At 40.9% G+C, this 21,588-nt stretch overlaps 4 protein-coding genes across 4 annotated transcripts; 2 read left to right on the top strand and 2 right to left on the bottom strand.

Moving 5' to 3' along the window:
- Nucleotides 1–254: 254 nt before the first annotated feature.
- Nucleotides 255–4,343, top strand: LOC125016102 (axonemal dynein light intermediate polypeptide 1-like). The gene is made up of 6 exons (XM_047598285.1): nucleotides 255–428; nucleotides 3,038–3,174; nucleotides 3,242–3,411; nucleotides 3,545–3,723; nucleotides 3,969–4,133; nucleotides 4,218–4,343. The coding sequence occupies exons 1-6, from the start codon at nucleotides 348–350 to the stop codon at nucleotides 4,251–4,253; spliced, it is 768 nt and encodes a 255-aa protein (XP_047454241.1). The 5' UTR covers nucleotides 255–347; the 3' UTR covers nucleotides 4,254–4,343.
- Nucleotides 4,344–4,443: 100 nt separating this feature from the next.
- Nucleotides 4,444–5,719, bottom strand: LOC125016104 (nucleolar GTP-binding protein 2-like). Its single transcript, XM_047598287.1, has 3 exons — nucleotides 5,584–5,719; nucleotides 5,020–5,482; nucleotides 4,444–4,692 (listed from the first exon to the last, which is right to left on the bottom strand). Exons 1-3 carry the CDS (start codon nucleotides 5,656–5,658, stop codon nucleotides 4,625–4,627), a joined length of 606 nt encoding a protein of 201 aa, XP_047454243.1. The 5' UTR covers nucleotides 5,659–5,719; the 3' UTR covers nucleotides 4,444–4,624.
- Nucleotides 5,720–6,854: 1,135 nt separating this feature from the next.
- LOC125016103 (axonemal dynein light intermediate polypeptide 1-like) lies at nucleotides 6,855–8,777 on the top strand. Its single transcript, XM_047598286.1, has 6 exons — nucleotides 6,855–7,398; nucleotides 7,478–7,614; nucleotides 7,682–7,851; nucleotides 7,985–8,163; nucleotides 8,397–8,561; nucleotides 8,649–8,777. The coding sequence occupies exons 1-6, from the start codon at nucleotides 7,330–7,332 to the stop codon at nucleotides 8,679–8,681; spliced, it is 753 nt and encodes a 250-aa protein (XP_047454242.1). The 5' UTR covers nucleotides 6,855–7,329; the 3' UTR covers nucleotides 8,682–8,777.
- Nucleotide 8,778: 1 nt separating this feature from the next.
- Nucleotides 8,779–20,203, bottom strand: gnl2 (guanine nucleotide binding protein-like 2 (nucleolar)). Its single transcript, XM_047598283.1, has 16 exons — nucleotides 19,987–20,203; nucleotides 19,483–19,567; nucleotides 19,291–19,385; nucleotides 17,526–17,665; nucleotides 16,031–16,215; nucleotides 15,433–15,499; nucleotides 15,184–15,342; nucleotides 14,972–15,085; nucleotides 12,850–12,978; nucleotides 11,961–12,065; nucleotides 11,421–11,579; nucleotides 10,746–10,853; nucleotides 10,181–10,644; nucleotides 9,765–9,853; nucleotides 9,384–9,460; nucleotides 8,779–9,273 (listed from the first exon to the last, which is right to left on the bottom strand). The coding sequence occupies exons 1-16, from the start codon at nucleotides 20,048–20,050 to the stop codon at nucleotides 9,136–9,138; spliced, it is 2,178 nt and encodes a 725-aa protein (XP_047454239.1). The 5' UTR covers nucleotides 20,051–20,203; the 3' UTR covers nucleotides 8,779–9,135.
- Between the last annotated feature and the right edge of the window lie 1,385 nt (nucleotides 20,204–21,588).

The raw sequence follows: 21,588 nt of genomic DNA, 5'->3' as shown, positions 1-21,588 counted from the left end.
AAATCGTTATAGTTATAATACATCGTAGAAATAAACACATCGTAGAAATAAACACATCGTAAAATAATTAATGAATAAAAAATAAAGATATCGTAAAAATAAAATATTACTACTTTAATAATAATAATCTCAGCACAGAAAATAAAATTTAAAATTATAAGCTCCTTTTTACGCCGATTAAACCGTAGTTTTAAAACTAGTGACGTACCGTTGATTCCACTCGGATAAACTGAAACGGAACGCCAGGGCGCTGTTGCCATGCCAACGCAAACAGTGACCATTGCCAGGACTGTTGACCGAGGGTTAGGTTTGGTTACGTCGTTAATGTTTTTAAATCGTTAAACGCAATGATTCCACCGGCCGAATCTCTCCTTAAATATGACAACCCAGTTTTGATCAGCAAAGGCACAGACAGAAAATCTCCAAAGGTGAGTTTACCACGTTAGCTAACGTAAACTAGTCTCGTTTAATTCACGTTAGACCAAAGTAATATCAGATCCAGGACTGAAGTGGTGCCAAGCAGTTCAATCTTGGATTCGTGAGTCTAAATACAGTGGTAGAAAAAAGTTTTTGGACACCCCGTGCATTTGTGAAATATTGCATTAAGAATCACTAGGTCTTCAAGTACAATTTCTTTTTGCACGGTCACAGACAAAGTAATAAAGAAATCCTTAAACAGCCTTTAAAATCTTAAAATTGATTGAATTGATTCATGAGAAATTTTGAGTATTCGGTCATTTTGGGTACAGTGATCCACTAATGAAGGCCGTGCTTTTTATTAAAAGACACATTTCTCTGTTGGCGTGCTTCATGTCTATGTAAAGCCAGTACATTTGAAAGGTCTTCAGAGACAAAAATGGCTATAACAAGCAACCTAATGCAGGAAACGCGCAGATACAGATACCAACAACAGCTTGGAAGACAAACCAAGATCTGGGCGTCGAAGGGTTTCTTCAACAAGAAATTACCTCACCTTCATCCGCATGTGCAGAGAAAACCACCGAATGACAGTTGTCAACAGCAGTGGTCAAACCAAAGTGGTGTCCAGTGGTGTCCACCTACACTGTATGTGGTCGACTTTCAGATCATGGCTTAAGGTCCTACAAGACTGTCAAAAGCCCCTGATCAATGAGAGACAGAGGTTAGCCCGGTGTTGTTGGGTCCAAGAACACAAGAACTGGACAGTCAGATGAGTCCAGTTTCCAGTTTCTTCATCTTCCTCCTGCTAATGTGAGGGTATGCAGATTCTGATTCTGATTATCTCCAGCATGTACAGTACCTACACATCAAAATCAGCATACTCAAATCAAACCTATCAGAGTTAATGTCAACACTTTCAAATGATCTGTATGGGCCCACACCAGAAGTTTTGAAGTGTTTGTATGTTAACACTCCCAACATGCTATTATTGACTCTTTTTATAGTTAAAATCTAACACTTTTCAACACTAACCAGTGTTGAATTCTTCGACATTAATGTATAGTGTTAGACATGAACTCCCTCATAATGTAAATTGTTTAAATGACACATACAAAATACACTTAAACCATATAACTGCCTGTATAAGACATTGGATGCCACTTTACATCAAACTCTCTAGATATTGTGTCTTGTAGCTCCTACAGCAGGTGGTGAATTGTGTCCAGCCTCCACGCAATGTTGACCTCAAGGTCCCAGTAGAATTCCTGCTTATAGAAACACAATACGCCTACACTAAACAGGGGTGCTCCTACGTGAGCAGCGTCTTGCCTCATTCATTCACCAACGTAAACAATAAGTTGTGCGTGTGTGCTGTCAGGACGCGCACACACAAAACAGAGTTGTTCTTGGTTCAGGAGCAGCGGTAGAGATCCTTTAGAGATAATAGATGTTCTACTAGACCATCGACATCTACTGATGTCAGGGTTTATTTGCAGACAGAGCGGGAAACTGAGATGGGATCAGGGGAAGCATTTGGAGATGCACGTTAATGCTACGTCTGACCACACCTAAAGATAGTCACTTGCGATCCAACAGTCCAGATCAGATCTTAACACCAGGTCTGAAGAGTCTAGGGAGCGCAGGACAGTATGGAGGTCATGACTGAGTGGGGCTCAAATATTCAGACAGGCACAGAGAAAACGTGGTGTCTTGAGTAGGCTGAGACTTCCATCTGCAGCCACGGTGTGTTACTCATCTGGCTGATGGGTTGGAAAGACCAGAGTCAGCGGAGGAGGTTGAACCTTCCAGCCCAACCTCCAAACTATTAGTGAGAACGAGGAACAGCTCTTATTTAAAAACTCCTCCTGGTAATTTGATGACGCCATGATGACATCATCGAGAATAACAACAAATGTCTGCTAATAGCCACGCCCCTTATGACACCTGAACATGCCTGAACATAACATCAAACATAACATTATGTACATTACATATGTATGAAGAGAGATAAATAAGAGATAAACGTGTTCCACTGACACTTATAGAGTTAATGGCAGGAGTACTAATTATTAATTTGATTTGATTTGTTCAGTTTTGAACACATTCTTATTTGTTATTTGTTGACTTTGATACTTTTGAGAACTGTTGTATCGAAACTGTCAAGAATTTAGTTTTGTTAGTTTTTCTTGTAAACAGTAAACAAAATAAATATTGTTAGTATTTGTTTGTGTCTGTCTATTGCAGTCACACCTTCTGAAACACAAAAATATTTTTCCACAAATATTTCATGATAATATTTGAGTTTGCATAATAGGTGTCTGGGTATAAAAAATAATAAAAGGGTGTCTGAAAACTTTTTTCCATTGCTGTAAATGCCTAAAACTCTGAGCTCCTTAGTTTTCATACTATCAACCTATTTATTCTACATTACACTTACTAACCTGCAGATGGTGCAAGTACTGAAACCGAGCAGCTACTTTCTTAGTCTCTTGAGTGTGTAAAAATCATTAGTTCTTTATTAGAGTTAGGCTGACAATGCATTCTGTTGCCACTGTAAGATCTAACTTAATTAGGGAACATTAAGTACGTGCAGCAACATAGAGCACTTTGACCGCAGGGCCGCCCCTTGAGACTGAGCCCTCAGCAGCCCGCTGACTCTGTACCCGTTCCACCACCTCCTAAACCAAAACCAGCTGCTAATGAAACCACCAGGCAGGAGAACGAGGAGATCCTGAACACCATCCTTCCACCCAGGTACAGCTCGTCTCTTCTGCAATATATTGTTCAGCAATTTCAGACTTCTCAACTCCCACTATTGCAGGGAATGGACGGAGGGAAACCAGCTTTGGGTGCAGCAAGTGTCCAGTGCACCATGTTCACGAGCAGATGTTATTCACCTGGAGGAACTCTTGAACTTGAGGCTGCAGCAGAGACAGGCCAGACACACAGGAATCTGCCCCATCCGCAGGGAGCTCTACTCCCAGTGTTTTGGTGAGGCCATGACTGAGATGCTGCTGAACCCCACTTATAGCAAGTTTTGAGCTCTAAACTGCAGTATTTATTATCATTAGGAATATTATTATAAATCATAAATCTGATCCTCCCGTGTTTCTTTTCCTTCAAGATGAGCTGATCAGACAGGTAACCATCAACTGCGCTGAGAGAGGCCTGCTGCTGTCACGGGTCAGAGATGAGATTCAAATGACTTTTGCTGCCTACCAAAAACTGTACCAAAGTGGCATGGCTTTTGGAATGAGGAAAGCACTGCAGGTTGAGCAGGACCTGATTGACATGGAGCAAAAAGTAAGGGGCAGCCAGTGAACACAGGAGCACAAAAACATGTTTTTGCAGCAGTCTGTAGATGAGAGATTTGATTTGCCACTCAACTAACGCTACAGTGATACAGTTAAGACTGTCATTTAGTCACAAGTCCAGCAGAGGGCACCAGTTCTTTATTTTACAGTGATTTAACATTAACAGCATTTTTGTTACAGAATTGATCTTGTGTCACAAACTAACTTACAAGTGTTGTCTGTTACATTGCTTAGATTGCAGACCTGGAAACTGAGACAGAAGACCTAAAGAGGCAAATGAATGAACAGAAAGCTAAATGTGAGAATATTGAAACGAGAGAAGCTGAGAAGAGAGAGGTGGAGGGGCATAAGCACACTGAGCAGATTCAGTCCCTGAGGAAAGTCAACCAACAGTTCAAGGTGACATTTTATATTCCAGACGTATATGCATGTATATATTTGTTGATTAGTGTATTGCCTGACTAAATTTGTCTTTCTTAACAGATCCAACTGGAAGGCATAATTGCGCCAAAGAAGTGAAAAAAGCCATTTGTCAGTGAAAATAAATAATTAAAAAAATATATATATTATATTATATTATTTCTGTTAAATAAATGAACCTGAGCTGAACCCATTGTGAATATTTTATTTTCATGAACAGCATAGTGGGACAGTTTTACTTCAAACTGTTGCTAACTGAGGTAACCGTTTAATATAAACTTTGTACAAAATATGAGGTATGGTACCTGTAAATATCATTGAAGAAATTATGCTGTCACTTTGTTCTGATGAATGTTTCTTTGGACCTTAACCACATCTATACACACTTTCCCCAATCATTTCTACATTCAGCACCATACAAAGTCATGACAACCCTGCTGATCAACTACCTTTCTTCTGTGCTTCCTGAGCTACTGCTGCTGCTGCTTGTTTAGTCTTGATGTCGGTGAACACTTTTTCAGAAAGTGCCTTTGGTATCCTGTCCAAAGAGGTGGAAAAAAAGTGAACTGTTACCCAACAAAGCAAACAGTTTACTCCTGTTGGGATGTGCTGAAATAAAGAGTTATTAAATTAGGCCCAAAATAACTGCACGTGCTTTTTGAGTTTGTCCTTAAATAACACAATATCATGCAGACTTATGGAAACAGGCCACAGCTAGTCCTGAAGGTTGGTTAGCACGGACCAACTAAAATGCATGGCATCTATCTGGATGACAACTTCATATAATTTACTGGATACAACAAAATAAATGCTATATACAAGAAAAGAAAATATTTAAATGAGGTTTGGGCAAGAGCGGACTGACCGGATTGCAGAGAAGCGCTTGGACTTGGCTTTGTCCAGGAACTGCTTATACTTAGAGATCTTCTCGTCCAGCTCACGTATGACTGCCCGTGAACTCTTCTTGCAATTTGTCCTGTCAGTCTCAGAAGTTGTGGCTCAGTGACCTCACTCTCCTCATTGGCTGGCTCAGCACTGGTCCCATCCTCCTCTTCACCCTCGTCCTCTTCACCGTCTTCCTCTCCTTCTGAACCAGAAAAGTCTGACATGTCCAGGTCAGGCATTTCCACGGGGACTAAGTCTTCTTCGCAGAACTCAGGTGCCACATTGATTTTGCCAAAGTTTTGTCGGACATTGGCCAGAATCTTCTGGACCTGCTCCTTCTGTTTCTGCTGCTGCTCCTCTGAGGTGTTGTCTGGATTGTCTGGCTGTTCCTCCTGCATGTTTTCCTCTACCTCTGTTGTTCCAACTGCCAGCGTATTATCATCCTACAGAAATTACAGCAATATGCACATATAAGACACAGGTTTGTGGGGAGAAAATGTAATTTACAAAAGAAGCGCAGCTGAAAACTTCAGTCAACGCTCACCTCGTGATCTCCCTCAGGTCCAGGGCGTTTCACAAAGAAGGGGATACGTCCTCTCTGCCAATCATTCAACACCATCTTGGAGACTGTGGAGATATCTGGCTCACCTCCCTGCAAAATACAAAGAATGCATTGCTCAAACTGGAGATTTAAAATTACTGAAAAATAACAAAATGTTTTTCAATTTTATATTGATAAACAGGAGTCATCATTTCAAGAAAATAGTTCTTATGAATTCTTATGAAATAGCAAACCTAATCTTCTGAATTTTCACACTTGACATATTTAAATAAACTGACTAAGCTAGTTTTACAGAAATAATGCCATTATTTGGAATATCTACATACTGAAGCCTCATCATCTAAGATGGGCATCTTAAAATTCTTCCTTGTGTGTAGCTATGATGTCAATAAAATTCCTCTGAAAATGTCTGCTCTTTTTCGTTGGGCTTTCATGTCTTCATTAGATTAGGGTCCTTCAAGGTCCTTGCCTCTGCCACTGATATCAGGGACTCCAGCTCTGCCCCTACTGCAGAGCCCCCCTCCTGTATCAGTTTGTCCAGCCGTGAGGTTCCGTTTTTGTAGTACTGTCTCCCCAGCACACCACAGTGTAGAAGAGGCAGCCTCCTCAGGAAATAGAGAGGGCTCTGACTTTTCTGTAACCGAGTCTATGTTAGCCAACCAGTCCCGTTTGTGATCCAGATGTAGACCCAGGTACCTATAGGTCTGAACCCCCTCTACACACACTGAGGTGTACTGGATGAATAGAACAGGGGAGAACACAGTCCCCTGCCTGTGGTGCTCCAGTGCTGCTGATGATAGTACCTGATGTGCAGTTCCCCAACCTGACATACTGAGGTCTCCCAGTGAGATAGCCCACTATCCAGGGAGGTTGGTGTGAGTCCACTCCCATCTCTATTAGCTTGTTTCTCAGTAACAGGGGCTGGATGGTGTTGAATGGACTGGAAAAGTGAAAAAACATGATTGTCGCAGCAGCATCCCACCTGTCCAAATGTGATTACACAATTACACAATTAAAGGTACTTATGCTGTATCCTAATTTTTTTTCTTTCTTTACTATCGGTTTTATATTTGAATTCTTATATATTGTTTCAGCTTTCATTGAGGGGTATTTATGATTTATTTTACTTTTTCAAAAACTTTCAAAAAACAGAAAAACAAACAAACAAACAAAAACAACAACAACAAAACAAGATGAAATTTCGCCTGTAGCATTCATCCACATCCGCTTCCGGTGGTTTACCGAGAATCGGTGTGGATGGGTGTGGAGGCCACTTCACGGTTGGTTCCGACCCCGACACGAGTATAACGTCATGTGCCGTATAATGAATAAAGCCGGGATAAGAATTTAAAGCAGTGGGAAAGGCAATATTATTTTTTCATTAGAAATGTTCTTGTATTGACGCACAATAACTATCAATAATAATTATAAATTGTTATAATCTTTTTATTAATAATATTTTTTTTTAGCACACAGAGAATAAACCCTAACAAGTCGTTAAGTTTTAAATCAGCAGCTCCTTTTTGTGCCGATTGAACCGTAGTTTTAAAACTAGTGATGAACCGCTGATTCCTCTCGAATAAACTAAAACGGAACGCCAGGACGGTGTTGCCATGCCAACGCAAACAGTAAACAGTCACCGTTTGCCAGTAACGATATTTCTGTAACTGAAGGCAAAACCAAGAGTTTATTTTTTAGTTAATATATTTTTTCAAAGAGTTAAACGCAATGATTCCACCAGCTGAATCTCTCCTTGAATACGACATCCCAGTTTTGACGAGCAAAGGCATCCCAAAGGTGAGTTACCGAACCCTCGACAAACACTTCGATTCGTGTGCCTGAATAAATGCAGCAACATAGAGCACTTTGACCGCAGGGCCGCCCCTTGAGACTGAGCCCTCAGCAGCCCGCTGACTCTGTACCCGTTCCACCACCCCCTAAACCAAAACCAGCTGCTAATGAAACCACCAGGCAGGAGAACGAGGAGATCCTGAACACCATCCTTCCACCCAGGTACAGCTCGTCTCTTCTGCAATATATTGTTCAGCAATTTCAGACTTCTCAACTCCCACTATTGCAGGGAATGGATGGAGGGAAACCAGCTGTGGGTGCAGCAAGTGTCCAGTGCACCATGTTCAAGAGCAGATGTTATTCACCTGGAGGAACTCTTGAACTTGAGGCTGCAGCAGAGACAGGCCAGACACACAGGAATCTGCCCCATCCGCAGGGAGCTCTACTCCCAGTGTTTTGGTGAGGCCATGACTGAGATGCTGCTGAACCCCACTTATAGCAAGTTTTGAGCTCTAAACTGCAGTATTTATTATCATTAGGAATATTATTATAAATCATGAATCTGATCCTCCCGTGTTTCTTTTCCTTCAAGATGAGCTAATCAGACAGGTAACCATCAACTGCGCTGAGAGAGGCCTGCTGCTGTCACGGGTCAGAGATGAGATTCAAATGACTTTTGCTCTCTACCAAACACTGCATGGAAGCAGCATCGCATTCGGCACAAGGAAAGCACTGCAGGGTGAGCAGGAACTAGTCGACATGAAACAAAAAGTAAGTGAATTGCACTAAAGTGAACATGTTTGAGCAGAACATGGCAGTTTGTAGATAAGAGATTTTGTTTGTCACTCATCAAAAGCAACTGTTATACAGCTACATTGGTTATTTAGTCACAGGTCCAGCCGAGCACCAGTTCTTTATTTTTTAAGAATGAATCTTGTGTCTGCAACTAACTTGCAATCTGAACAAAGCGGATTGTGAACAATGCGTTCTGTCACTTTATTCAGATTGCATCTCTGGAGACTAAGAAAGAAGACCTGAAGAGGCAACTGAATGAACAGAAAGCTATATGCGAGTCAATGGAAAAGAGAGAAGCAGAGAAGACTGAGGTGGAGGGGAGGAAGAACACTGAGGAGATTCAGTACCTGAAAAGAGTCAACCAGCAGCTCAAGGTGACATTTTACAATTTTCTCCTAGAAATGTATGTATATTTGTTTATTAGTTATAAGTTTATATAACCTACTTTTCTTTCTCAACAGGCCCAAATTGAAAGCATACTTAAGTCAAAATGAAAGAAGAAAAAGCATGGACAAGGTGGCAATTTCTCAACAAATGGTATATAATTTGTATTTTGTCTGGTTTCTAAATAATAAATAAATGTGAATTCACCCCAGTGTATATATTTTATTTTTATGAAGAGCATGGCATGACAGTTGTACTTCAAACTGTTACTGTACATTTCTCTTGAACATCAAGAGAGCAATACACTTGTAGAAGGTGAATGAAATGTCATTCAAAAGCAGATCTGGGGTAAACAAAGAGTTGAGAAATTTGAAAAGTGAAAACACATTTTGTTGCAGGACCGTCAACATCAAGATAAGGCATCACTTGATAAAAAACACTTATTATTAAGCTTCCCACTTTCTGTCAACTTGTCATTTCAATAAATCACAGCCTTTTTGGCCAATTTAAATATAGATTCTTTGCATATGTTGTGTTTTTTTGATTTATTTATTCATCTCCAGTCTAGTGCTTTGACCTTTTGGCTTTATGGCCTTCTGGGGCTGGTGCCTTTCTGTTCTTGTTCTTGTTCTTCACATTGTGCGTCTCATAATAGCGTACGCCAACTTTCTTCACCTTGTTAGCACGGTCCAATGCTCTTCTCTGTAGAGAGGGAAAAAGAGGAAAAATAAAAAATTGCAGCTTGTCATGTTCCTCCAACATGTCTAACTAAAGCGTCTCCATTCACATCAGCAAGATCACACATTACATACCTGTTTAGATGTCAACTGTGACCGGGTGGACTCATCACCGTTGTCGGCTTTCCTCTTTTTGCTCCTCTGATTTGCAGCTGAACAAAAAAACAAATCTGTCGGTAACTGAAGTAGCCATTAAATATAAACTTTGTACAAAATATGAGGTATGGACATACATATACGTGTGTATGTGTGTGTGTGTGTCTATATGTATATATACAGACACACACACACACACACACACACACATACATGGTTAGGGTTAACACCTAAGTAATATGCCGTCACTTTGTTCTGATGAATGTTTCTTTGGACCTTAACCACATCTATACACACTTTCCCCAATCATTTCTACATTCAGCACCATACAAAGTCATGACAACCCTGCTGATCAACTACCTTTCTTCTGTGCTTCCTGAGCTACTGCTGCTGCTGCTTGTTTAGTCTTGATGTCGGTGAACACTTTTTCAGAAAGTGCCTTTGGTATCCTGTCCAAAGAGGTGGAAAAAAAGTAAACTGTTACCCAACAAAGCAAACAGTTTACTCCTGTTGGGATGTGCTGAAATAAAGAGTTATTAAATTAGGCCCAAAATAACTGCACGTGCTTTTTGAGTTTGTCCTTAAATAACACAATATCATGCAGACTTATGGAAACAGGCCACAGCTAGTCCTGAAGGTTGGTTAGCATGGACCAACTAAAATGCATGGCATCTATCTGGATGACAACTTCATATAATTTACTGGATACAACAAAATAAATGCTATATACAAGAAAAGAAAATATTTAAATGAGGTTTGGGCAAGAGCGGACTGACCGGATTGCAGAGAAGCGCTTGGACTTGGCTTTGTCCAGGAACTGCTTATACTTAGAGATCTTCTCGTCCAGCTCACGTATGACTGCCCGTGAACTCTTCTTGCAATTTGTCCGGTCAGTCTCAGAAGTTGTGGGCTCAGTGGCCTCACTCTCCTCATTTGCTGGCTCGGCACTGGTCCCATCCTCCTCTTCACCCTCGTCCTCTTCACCGTCTTCCTCGCCTTCTGAACCAGAAAAGTCTGACATGTCCAGGTCAGGCATTTCCACGGGGACTAAGTCTTCTTCGCAGAACTCAGGTGCCACATTGATTTTGCCAAAGTTTTGTCGGACATTGGCCAGAATCTTCTGGACCTGCTCCTTCTGTTTCTGCTGCTGTTCCTCTGAGGTGTTGTCTGGATTGTCTGGCTGTTCCTCCTGCACGTTTTCCTCTACCTCTGTTGTTCCAACTGCCAGCGTATTGTCATCCTACAGAAATTACAGCAATATGCACATATAAGACACAGGTTGGTGAGTGAAAAAAGTCATTTACAAAAGAAGCGCAGCTGAAAACTTCAGTGAACGTTCACCTCGTGATCTCCCTCAGGTCCAGGGGGTTTCACAAAGAAGGGGATACGTCCTCTCTGCCAATCATTCAACACCATCTTGGAGACTGTGGAGATATCTGGCTCACCTCCCTGCAAAATACAAAGAATGCATTGCTCAAACTGGAGATTTAAAATTACTCCTCAACATAAACGTCTTTTCCCGAATGCAGTAAAGAGAAGTGTGCAGTTAAAATACTCGGGTGTGCGTATAAAACAGTCATAGAATACTTAATATGAAATGACTTGGGTTAATCCAGGCAATGTATAAATGTTGGGATTAGTATTGGGCTTCAGCCAAATGTGACCATTTCTAGTTACTTATTTTACTGGTCTTCTGTTCAAGTGGTGGTTGACTAACTGCCTAAAACCAAAGAAGAGGAACCAAAATCACTTTCTACTGTGTGGAAGCACTTTACTCTGGAAAATGTCGGACAGAAATTGTAACATATGGAATGTGGATGTCACATTACGTGATAGTAGAAGGTAGTATCGGAATAGGGGTCAAAAACACTTGATTCAGACACGTCTAATACAAATAGTCACATTTGGTTTGATTGTTTTCTGTCCTTTAGAAACTGAATGGCAATATAGGCCTGACACACTGAGTGCGACAAAAGTACAGCCTGTTAAGTTTCTCTAAAAGAATATTAAAGGAACCTTTAGAAGTTTCCCAGTGCGAAACGCCAGCTTCTCGAGGAAGTCTTCAGCAGATTTCCATGTAGGGATGCGATAGGTCTTCTGGATGTATTCTGGCTTGGCTCGCTCCAGTACTGCCCCTATGTGCTCCTCTGGGTTCTTGATCTTCTCCACTTGAACCTTTGTGAGGGAGTGGAGGGAAAAGGTTAGCAATTTAAGATACAAACCTGCAACCTTTCAGTTACGGGGACTACGAAGCCTACAAGCTAAACCTTTGATACCCAAAAAGGAACCAGAGGATCAGAATCAGAGCTGATCCAAGACATTTTTTTTAAAGCCAGGTATTAACATTATGAAGTCCAATCCATGGCAATGTCTTTACTGTACCCTGGGCTGCCCAAAGTACTGCACTGGATTCTCTTATGATACTGGAACACTATTTTCTAAGACCACTACCGGGAGCACATATCATTTCACCCTCACTATCGCATATGGTTGTTAACAAGGAAGGTCTCACAAAACACTCACAATAGATAAAGGAAGAAACTTAGAAATACTTACCACCCCTTTCAAGACAATGTCACTTTCACTGTCTTCTGAAGGGTAGACAACACCAGGGCAGTCAATGAGGAAGATGCGTCTCATCAAAGTAATGTACTGCCATACCTTTAAAAAACAAAACATTTCAGTTTCACACAAGATGAGAAAAGCATATACTGAATCTGGTCCACAACTGTAAAAACTGCTTCCTTCAAAGCTAAATTCTCCCCTTTATTATTGGGTCAACAGCTATAGTAATTTTTCACTTAAACTCACGTCCATTCTGAACAATAGAGGACAGAGAGTCAGAGCAGTGGTGCAGGTCATGAGTTTGTTTGGCTTTCACTAGTGTCGGGTTTGTGCTGGGAATCAAAGACAAGGTGGGAAATAAAGGAATGCTGGCCAGAGCCCCATCAGATTTGTTGCATAGGTGTGCAAAGAAATCTCCCTTCTAATGTGATCCAAGTTCAAAGCTTTGGCGAGAATGGAAAAGTAAATTTTTCCTACTTTCCCATTGACCCTTCTTTGGACATTTTGAGTTTTTAGACACTTGTCTCTCCAAACCGGATAAGCAGCCAAAGAGAGGAAATTAAGGATAAAAGTGTTTGTTGTTCTTTCTCTTGGCTTTGTTGCACTAATAAAGTTAAGAACAGAAAACCGGCTACTTCTGTTGCAGCCATCACCAATTACTGAATGAAGCAGCAGGTAATATGCATCTTTTCACTTCACATCACCCAGAATCAAAGATAAGGAAACCAAAATTTAGGCATGCCTTTAATAAAATCAATTAAGAAGCTATCAATTCTTGGTGTGTATTTTTCACAGATGCCTTTCTTTTAGTGTTTTCATTGATCAGGTGGATACATCATGAGTTTAAAGGCAGCTTTTATAGGAGAGACACTGACATTACCTTCGTTTCTCCAGCGAGAGGTGCCACGTTGCAGACCTTTTTGGACCGCAGCGTGTTGATCACTGAGCTCTTTCCCACATTTGGATAGCCAATGAAACCAACACTTATCTGTTTCTTGTCCGTGTGCAGCTGCAGGAAACAAAAAATAAAGTTACGGTGTTATGTTTCCTAAACAACAGTCCAAGCTTGTTCTCATTTCAGCCATGTAATTTTAGACAGGTCTCTGTTGCCATCAGTAACAAAATGAGTGAACTTGTCTTCGCTCCAGAACGACAGCAGAGGTTGCTCGAAACACATTCACAAAAATACACTTTAAATGTTTTTTCTTTTCTTTTCTTTTTTTTTTTAAATAAAACACACATAATCAAAAAGATTGAAAACATTTTAAAACAAAAGCAGTGTCTCCACTCCGTGACCTTTCCAACTGTTCACCATCCAGACTTTCCCTTATAAAAGCCATTCTAAAAATCAGGTACAAATAAAATCTAAGGTCGCTCTGTGTTAGATATAATGTTTCTTATAATGTAGTAAAGATTTTGGAAATTTTATTACATTCAGACAAATGACAACAGCCTACCACGGTACTCATTCTGGGGGATTCTAGCTTTAAGTTCTGTAACGTGTCTTTAGAGTATTAAGTTATTTAGGCTATATACACACTCACTGGCCACTTTATTAGGTACACCTAGCTACCCTTCTTGCCTTCAGTACTGCCTTAATTTTTCGTGTCATACTTTCAACAAGGTGTTGGAAACATTCCTCAGAGATCTTGCCCCATATTAACATGACAGCATCACGCAGTTGCTGCAGATTTGTCGGCTGCACATCTATGATGCCAATCTCCCGTTCCACCACATCCCACAGGTGCTCTACTGGACTGAGATCTGGTGACTGTGGAGGCCATTGGAGTGCAGGGAACTCATTGTCATGTTCAAGAAACCAGTTTGAGATGATATGAGCTTTGTGACATGGTGCATTATCCTGCTGAAAGTAGCCGTCAGAAGATGGTTCACTGTGGTCATAAAGGGATGGACATGGTCAGCAACAATACTCAGGTTTGGACTAAGGACCCAAAGTGCGCCAAGAAAATATCCCTCGAACCATTACATCACCACCACCAGCCTGAAGCGTTGATACAAGGCAGGATGGATCCATGCTTTAATGTTGTTTACACCAAATTCTGACCCTGTCATCTGAATGTCGCAGCTGAAATCAAGACTCGTCAGACCAGGCAACGTTTTCCCAATCTATTGTCCAATTTTGGTGAGCCTATGTGAACTGTAGTCTCAGTTTCCTGTTCCTGTTCTTCGGTGTGGTCTTCTGCTGCCGTAGCCCATCTTCCTCAAGGTCGGATGTGTTGTGTGTTCAGGGATGTTATTCTGCTTCCTTGGTTGTAACCAGTGGTTATTTGAGTTACTGTTGCCTTTCTATCATCTCCAACCAGTCTGCCCATTCTCCTCTGACCTCTCACATCAACAAGACATTTTCGTCCACACAACTGCTGCTCACTGGATATTTTCTCTTTTTTCGGACCATTCTCTGTGAACCCTAGAGATGGTTGTCTGTGAAAATCCCAGCAGATCAGCAGTTTCTGTAATACTCAGACCAGCCCATCTGGCACCAACAACCATACCACATTCAAAGTCACTTAAATCCCTTTTCTTCCTCATTCTGATGCTCGATTTGAACTTCAGCAAGTTGTCTTGATCACCTCTACATCATCAAATGCATTAAACTGTAGCCATGTGATTGGTGATAAGACATTTGTGTTAACAAGCAATTGTACAGATGTACCTAATAAAGTGGCAAGTGAGTTTAATTAAAATAGAATTAAATTAAGTTTGACTGTTGCAAACATACTTTTTATATTACCACAAAGTCATGCTCATCAACTACCAACACTGTCCACACTGGCCTGATGAAGCCTTAATCACAGCATAATATTAGTACACTAAGAAATCAATGGAGGTGTATTTCTACTTAATCGCTCTGTTGACGACAAAATAATACTACATACTGGATATTAAAGTTAATGCTGTGGTACCTCTGATTTGTCACAAGTTTGTCTACCAGTCAATAAGCAAAGATATTTTGATAGGTTCAATATGAGGCATCTGCTTACCTTGCCAAACTGCCTGAGCAGCTGGATGAGAGAACCTTTACCAAACGAGTTGGTGAGGCTGGCATGGAAAGCCAGAGTCGGGTATTCTTGGGACAAAATAGCAACCCACCGTTTCTGGTTTAAAGTGGAGATAATCACAACTTAGTGATAAATATATATTAAAAATATACATTCCAACCACACACCAAAGAAAATCAGGCTGTATATCTTACCGTGACCCAGGTGGGGATGAGGTCACACTTGTTTAGAACAAAGATCAGATGTTTCCAGGATTTCTCTTTCTTCAGGTATGTCTCTATGCTCTTGGACCGTGTTCCCATGGGGTCACGGGCATCCAGCACTTGGATAATGACATCAGATGAGTCAATCACCTATCAGAATAAAACAGAATTGTTGGGTGGCCGTGCACAAGCACTATATTAACATGATGCTCAGTACTCAGAGGAGCATGGAGATGATACCTTGTACAGTTCTCCCCAGATCCTCTTGGACTGACCCTTCTTGAAAATCTCCTCACGTACTTCCTCTCTGTTGCAACATCAGAATAAAAGCTTTTTATTGACAGCAAATTTTCTCCTGACAACTTACACCTCTAATATGTTACTGTGTTGGTGCCAGAGCTTTGGAGACATACATGGACCTGTTGAGGCAACACTTGCTGGCAGGGTCAAAATTATGTGAGCTGGACATTTAGTCTGATCCGTGCTGTGCTCATGTGCTTGTGTTGGTCCTTTAGTTTTGCCCCTTGTGAGAAGAGCTATCAAAGAAACTGTAGCTGAGTAAACCCTGTTATTCTTTGTGCATCAGCCGATTAAGTATTGTAAGTACTCTTTAATGTATATTTTTTTACAACTTGTGGTGATCTTTGCTGTGGTCGCCTTTTCATCCAATCAGCATTTGACCTATGCATAGGGTCATCACCCAATGCACTGTAGCCTTGTTGGATTAGAGGTAAATGCATCTTTGTGATGCAAACAGACACCAATGCAATACCATAAGTGGACTTTTCCAGCAGATACAGTGTGTACTGATATACTGACGTATGTTTGAGAATCTTACCGGACCCCTGAGTCCTCTGTAACCAGGTTTTTGTCCTTTTCTGCACTGTAGCTCAGGGCTGAGGCCTCAGCTTGATCTACAAGGTCCTTTACATCCCCCACAAACAGATTGGGCCTCTTCCTTTGGGCCTTGGGTCCAAATGTGGTCTCAAAACCCTCTGTGTCTAGAATGTGTACCTTTGAGTTCTGCAGTAGTCAAAAAGAAAACACAAAACAGAAATGTTTTAGGGTAACAGACAAGAGCAAACAGTACACGATGACATGGTCAAGTGCATTCTACAGAGGTTTTGTTTAAGTGTCACTTGTTTTCCCAACTATGTTTTCACAATGTGTTTGCATGTTGCCTACAATATGTAGCCTAGCTAATATATTAATCATTTTGATATGGTATGAACAGCCCAAAAAAAGTATGGATTGCAGCACATGCTCCCACGATATTGATAAATAAATGATCATAGTGGATTTGTTGTGACTGGAAGGTTTCGATGCATCTCTATGAACAACATGCTGTGGAAAAAATGGCCACAAGCTACAGCTGGACTACAAATGTGATAGCTGATGAGACACATACAGTACAGTAATTTTGGATTTAAACAAATGTGCAACATGGGGAAAGATTGATTTTCTTGTGTTACAACCAGTTTTAGATTCAATCAAAGTGATGCAGAGCTTCCAACGGTTTAAAACAGCAACACAGAACAAATGCATACAGGAAACAGAACACTCAAATATGAAAATACAAGCCAGCGAAACAGCAACTGTGCCAGTGTTGATTAACATTTCCAGTGATCTAAAAAACTCCAACCATTCCTCCAAAGCAAAACCGCTGTGAGAGGTGAGAGGCAGGTTATGGGTTTTGTCAGAAACAACACTGTTTATAGCTTCAGGTTGCCTTGAATATCTGCCAAAGTCTACAACATAGCTCCTGTTTTTTTTTCTTCTTTTTTTACTAAGACAATTCCAGAGGTCACAGATGTTCACAGTGAAGAACAGTGTTTTTCACATTCCAAGAGTTTATTTAAAACCATCAAAGATAATATATCTGACACCACTAGTACATGTCACATTTACGTGTTATATTAATAGAAAGAACAAGTAATGCGTCAGATGTGTGGCGGAATGTTTAAAGTCTGGCAGAAGACAACTATTTCATATCAAGTAGAATGCCAGCACACTGAAATTCACTGTGGGGCGGAGCAAGAATTGAATGAGTTCTCATGTTTATCTCACCTCATAAAAAACCCAGAGTCTACCTACTCAGGAAAGAAATAGAACCACAATGCTTTTCTATATTCCTTGATATAAGCCAAGTGAAAATGTCAAGGTTTTATATGCCAGTATTGTCATAATAAAATTGTTAAAGACCTGAATTCACTCAAATAATATACGTGGCCTTGCAAGAACCCTACTCGACTCAAGGGGTTACAAACCATACAGATAGCACATGACTAACTGAAAACATTAAGATTAGCAACATTTACAGTCTCTATACTTACATGGGCTTTTACTCGATCATTCAAGAGGGACATGGGCAGTTTGCTTTGTTTCATCACCACACGATATGGGTCCTTCTGTACTGCTCCCATCTCTTCCTGGAACTTTTGGAGGGACGACTGCTTGATCACACGGGTATTTGCTGAAATACAGAAGACATTGGTGCAAACTGAGTCTGATAGATCTTGATCATCTTCATAATGTTGGGTCCCACCCATTTCCAAATAAACCTTCTGACCCAACGATGAGTCAAATCAGGATTAATCATATGATCTGTACTGTGATGTGAAAAGCCCCTTTCACATCAAATAAAAAATGTGAAAGGGTTTTCGACCTGGGTCAAATGACCCGGCAATCAACCTGGGATTTTATCAGCTCGGCTTTGATGGGAATAGGAATGCCACATCGACCTGCTAATTTACACGATAACGTTGATGTACCTGCCTGTCACATTCTGACATTGCCACTGGACGGCCTGTCAGACTGTGTCATTGTAGAAGCTCCGAGGATGCGAGTAAAACAGGGCAAAGCTTTGGTCTATGTTCATAAGAGACCGATCTCTGAAGGGCAGATATTTTCCTCAAATGTGTTGTTACACATTTTTTTTTTTTTGTTGAAAATGCGCCTGAAAGAGTGACTGCATGTCGCCAGTAGCTCTGTGAAGAATAACCTTTTTAGCTTATTCTTAGTGTGTTAATGGTTGTTTTTGTCTGACTTGGGTTTTTTTTTTGTGCCTTGAACCAATTAAATGGTTTTCGGTCGTTTTTGTTTTTTTGTGCTGTTTTTATTTTGTTTGTTGTTATTTTGACTCTACGGGTAGACACACTGTTTGAATTTACATCCCTCCCTCAGCCGATAAGGAAACACCATTGATGACAAACACCATTGTGACACAATCCACACCACTGTTGGACACTACTTTTGTATATTTTCATAATGCTAATTCTGTAAATTTTTTGATTACACTGCTCTTTTTTATTTTACTTTAATTTAATCTTATTTTATTTTATCTTTTTTTATTTATCTTTCTCATGGTTTTATGAGTGTTTACTTTTATTTGCAACGAAGCTACGGTGACAAAGTAATTAAAGTCTGTCTAAGTGTAAGTCTAAGTTAATGGAAGCACATAGGTGAATTAGTCCTACGTCGTGTTCGGGAAATGCGATCATATACAGCTTGTATAGCGATATCCCACACTTTTTTTTGTGAACATGGCAGCACACTGACAAGGCGTGAGATCCATGAGCTGCCCTGCATCCAGAAGAGGAGATTTGGTGGCAGATACCGGGCACTGTGTGGGACACAATGATTTATTCAAATATCAGCAGCCTTTTGAAAGAGCGGGGGTTAGACTGGTCCATTTTTCAGGTCATCAATAAACTGAAGAACTGAAAGGAAAAAAAAAACACACCATGCTGTCCAGTGTTTACCTCGTAGTGTAGTGTACTTAAATGTGTAATGACAACATTATCGGTGTAATGGCGTATGGGAGGGAGGAAAAAACAAGCACACAGCTCTCACAGCGGCAGGTCGAAAATCCCATGTCAACCCAGTATTTTCAGTGTGAAAGGGGTATAACTGAGATATTAACTTAACCGTAGAAATTAAAACCACCATTCTAGTAAAACCCCAGTTTGTTATCAAACATTTACACATGCAGTAACAATCCATGGAGATGCACAGTAGCACATGAAATTCCTTTAAGAGACAGTGGGAGCCAACATGTTATTTTCTGCAACATACATGGAAAAGAGGAAATTCACTTACTAAACCATTTGATGTTAGGTTCAACTCTGGCTACAGTCCCCGGAGCGACTGTGGACTGGTATTGTAAGGGCTTGATGACTTTTCCACGGTTATTACTGGGGACAGAAGATCAGGAAAATAGTACCAGTATAACTTCTAAAACCTCGAAATCAGCAGCTCACACAAGTAATGTGAATATTAAATATTAATTACCATCTCTGCTTTTGTCTGTACATATTCAGACGGTTAATCGTGGCTCGGTCCCTCATGTTGCTCCCGCCAGCACCCTTGGGTCGATCTGTGAAATACATGTACAGTTCAAACTTTAATGATTCAACCTACCTGGTATCAAGACAACAAGCTGTCAGTTTAGCACACATGTCACATGTGTGCTCTAAAAAAGCCTTGCAAATACATCACATTGAATGTTTGGCCATTTGTCTGTTGACAGCAAACATCCATGGTGATTTTATTATTTGATTGGTCTGATAAGACTTTGTAACATCGGTAAACTTAATACGATAATAACAACCGATAACAAAAAGTAGATTTCACTAGTAGTTAAATCAGCCGAGGAGTCATTTTGACAAATGCAGTGTTAATCACTAGTTTTATTTAACAGCATAGAATAACCCAATAATTCTTTTACCACAACAAGCTAGCAACAATTAGCTTTGGTTGTAAACAAACGTTGTGGCTAATGACTGTTTAGCTCACCGGGATTGCTGCTGGAAGACGAGGGGTTTATCGAGCTCTTCCCCTTAAACCGAGGCTTCACCATGTTGATCGCTCAGTCGGCAAAGCCTTCCACAAACAAAAAAACGTATAACAACACGCGAAGGTGTCTGAAAGTTGAAGTTTGGCCGCTGTCACTGCTGTCTGCTCGAAAATGTACACCCTACACGTGTTGTCTGCAAGGGGAACCGGAAGTACGTCATCAATTGAGCGACAGAGACAAGAGCCAATCAGAGAGCCCCTGCTCTATGGCTCCTGCTAAGGATGATGACGGTTTTGTAAAGCCATTTATGCTTTAATAATTCTAGTCGCTAACGCTTATTCTTAGTAGTAGAAGGAGCTATAGACTGGTAGTTAAAGAAGTACATTCATGTCAGTGGTTCAAATAGAATAGAATAGATGTAGATTGGAATGCTTTTGCAAGGTTTCTTGGGTCAGCAAGGTAATTGCACACAGGGTTACTGCACTAAAATTATTGCACTTGTGGTAAAAGAAAATAATTGCCCTCTGCAACAGAGAGACAGTCTAGTCGGTGAGGTGGGTGGTGTCATAGAGAGGTGTAAGTGTTCATGGTGAATGAGGTGGAGGATATGGTAATTCCTTCCAGTCTTCATGTCCTTATATGGTCCTGATAGTGGTTGGAAAGAGACTGTTACAGAGCTGTAACCTGTAAGTGTTGATACTCTCTGGCCTATGGTATTGTATTGGTACTATATCCTGAGTCCTTCCACCTGAGCAGAGAGTGAGCTGGGTAGTCTTGGTTGCTGAGGATGCTCTGGCCCTTTGTCCTGCAGCTGGACAAAGGCCCACCTGGGTGTAGAGTGTGTGTATGGAGTTAAGGTCAGAGCCGATGATCCTCTCTGCAGTACTGATGATTTGCCAAAGAGCTTTTCTCTCAGCATTGGTGGTGTTTCCACACCACATTGTGATGTCATTAGGGAGAATGCTCTCAATGTGCCCTCTGTGGGTTTGGGTTGTTCTCTGTATGAAGTCTCACCCCCACATTTGATGACACCCAGGATGGTTGTGTCTGCATATTTGATGATGACATTGTTTTGCTAGTGGAGACAGAGTCATAGGTGTAGAGGGTGTAGAATGCAGAGCTTAATCAAGCTATGCTCAAAATTCGACTTTCTGACTACAGTCCTGGTCCCAGTTTACATGCAGCCGAAAAAAAAAATCGAATAACTGGTGGGAACATGTCCACGCTATGTGCCGATATGTGTCTTTTCAGCGGGTTTCAGTGGGTTAATACCATGTTAATACGGCTCACTTTCTGGTTGACCTATTATGCCATATAATAAACAGGTAAGATCCACACTATCCCTCAGACGGTTCTTCTAGCGGCTCTGTTTACCTTCTTCTTCTTCTGCGACCGGCTTTCTTTGATGTTTTTGTTCCGGGGTCACACGCCAGCACAGTGGTTGTGGAGCATGTGCACATGCATTATGCGATTGAAAACTGCGGTTAGCGTATACATGCCGGAGAAAATCGAATTCCAGTCGCATTATCTGGGTGTCTCAATCGGGTAATGAGAACTCATGTACTCGAGTAACGTGTTCACATGCACTTAAGTTCTCCTGT

Source organism: Mugil cephalus, chromosome 11 (assembly GCF_022458985.1).
Source record: "Mugil cephalus isolate CIBA_MC_2020 chromosome 11, CIBA_Mcephalus_1.1, whole genome shotgun sequence".
NCBI lineage: Eukaryota > Metazoa > Chordata > Actinopteri > Mugiliformes > Mugilidae > Mugil > Mugil cephalus.
The sequence above is the reverse complement of the archived record's forward strand: the minus strand, read 5'-3'. Positions and strand labels throughout refer to the sequence as shown.

What these genes read in the sequence shown, in the direction of transcription:
- LOC125016102 (XM_047598285.1), top strand. Translation starts at nt 348, where the DNA reads ATGATTCCACCGGCCGAATCTCTCCTTAAATATGACAACCCAGTTTTG. An exon ending in CAGACAGAAAATCTCCAAAG is followed by an intron (nt 429 to 3,037) that starts GTGAGTTTACCA and finishes CTTTGACCGCAG; the next exon opens with GGCCGCCCCTTGAGACTGAG. An exon ending in AAGTCAACCAACAGTTCAAG is followed by an intron (nt 4,134 to 4,217) that starts GTGACATTTTAT and finishes CTTTCTTAACAG; the next exon opens with ATCCAACTGGAAGGCATAAT.
- LOC125016104 (XM_047598287.1), bottom strand. Translation starts at nt 5,658, where the DNA reads ATGGTGTTGAATGATTGGCAGAGAGGACGTATCCCCTTCTTTGTGAAA. An exon ending in GACCTGAGGGAGATCACGAG is followed by an intron (nt 5,483 to 5,583) that starts GTGAGCGTTGAC and finishes TAATTTCTGTAG; the next exon opens with GATGATAATACGCTGGCAGT. An exon ending in AAGCGCTTCTCTGCAATCCG is followed by an intron (nt 4,693 to 5,019) that starts GTCAGTCCGCTC and finishes CTCTTTGGACAG; the next exon opens with GATACCAAAGGCACTTTCTG.
- LOC125016103 (XM_047598286.1), top strand. Translation starts at nt 7,330, where the DNA reads ATGATTCCACCAGCTGAATCTCTCCTTGAATACGACATCCCAGTTTTG. An exon ending in CGAGCAAAGGCATCCCAAAG is followed by an intron (nt 7,399 to 7,477) that starts GTGAGTTACCGA and finishes CTTTGACCGCAG; the next exon opens with GGCCGCCCCTTGAGACTGAG. An exon ending in TAGTCGACATGAAACAAAAA is followed by an intron (nt 8,164 to 8,396) that starts GTAAGTGAATTG and finishes CACTTTATTCAG; the next exon opens with ATTGCATCTCTGGAGACTAA.
- gnl2 (XM_047598283.1), bottom strand. Translation starts at nt 20,050, where the DNA reads ATGGTGAAGCCTCGGTTTAAGGGGAAGAGCTCGATAAACCCCTCGTCT. An exon ending in ACCTAACATCAAATGGTTTA is followed by an intron (nt 17,666 to 19,290) that starts GTAAGTGAATTT and finishes TCTGTATTTCAG; the next exon opens with CAAATACCCGTGTGATCAAG. An exon ending in ACATTGTCTTGAAAGGGGTG is followed by an intron (nt 11,580 to 11,960) that starts GTAAGTATTTCT and finishes TCCCTCACAAAG; the next exon opens with GTTCAAGTGGAGAAGATCAA.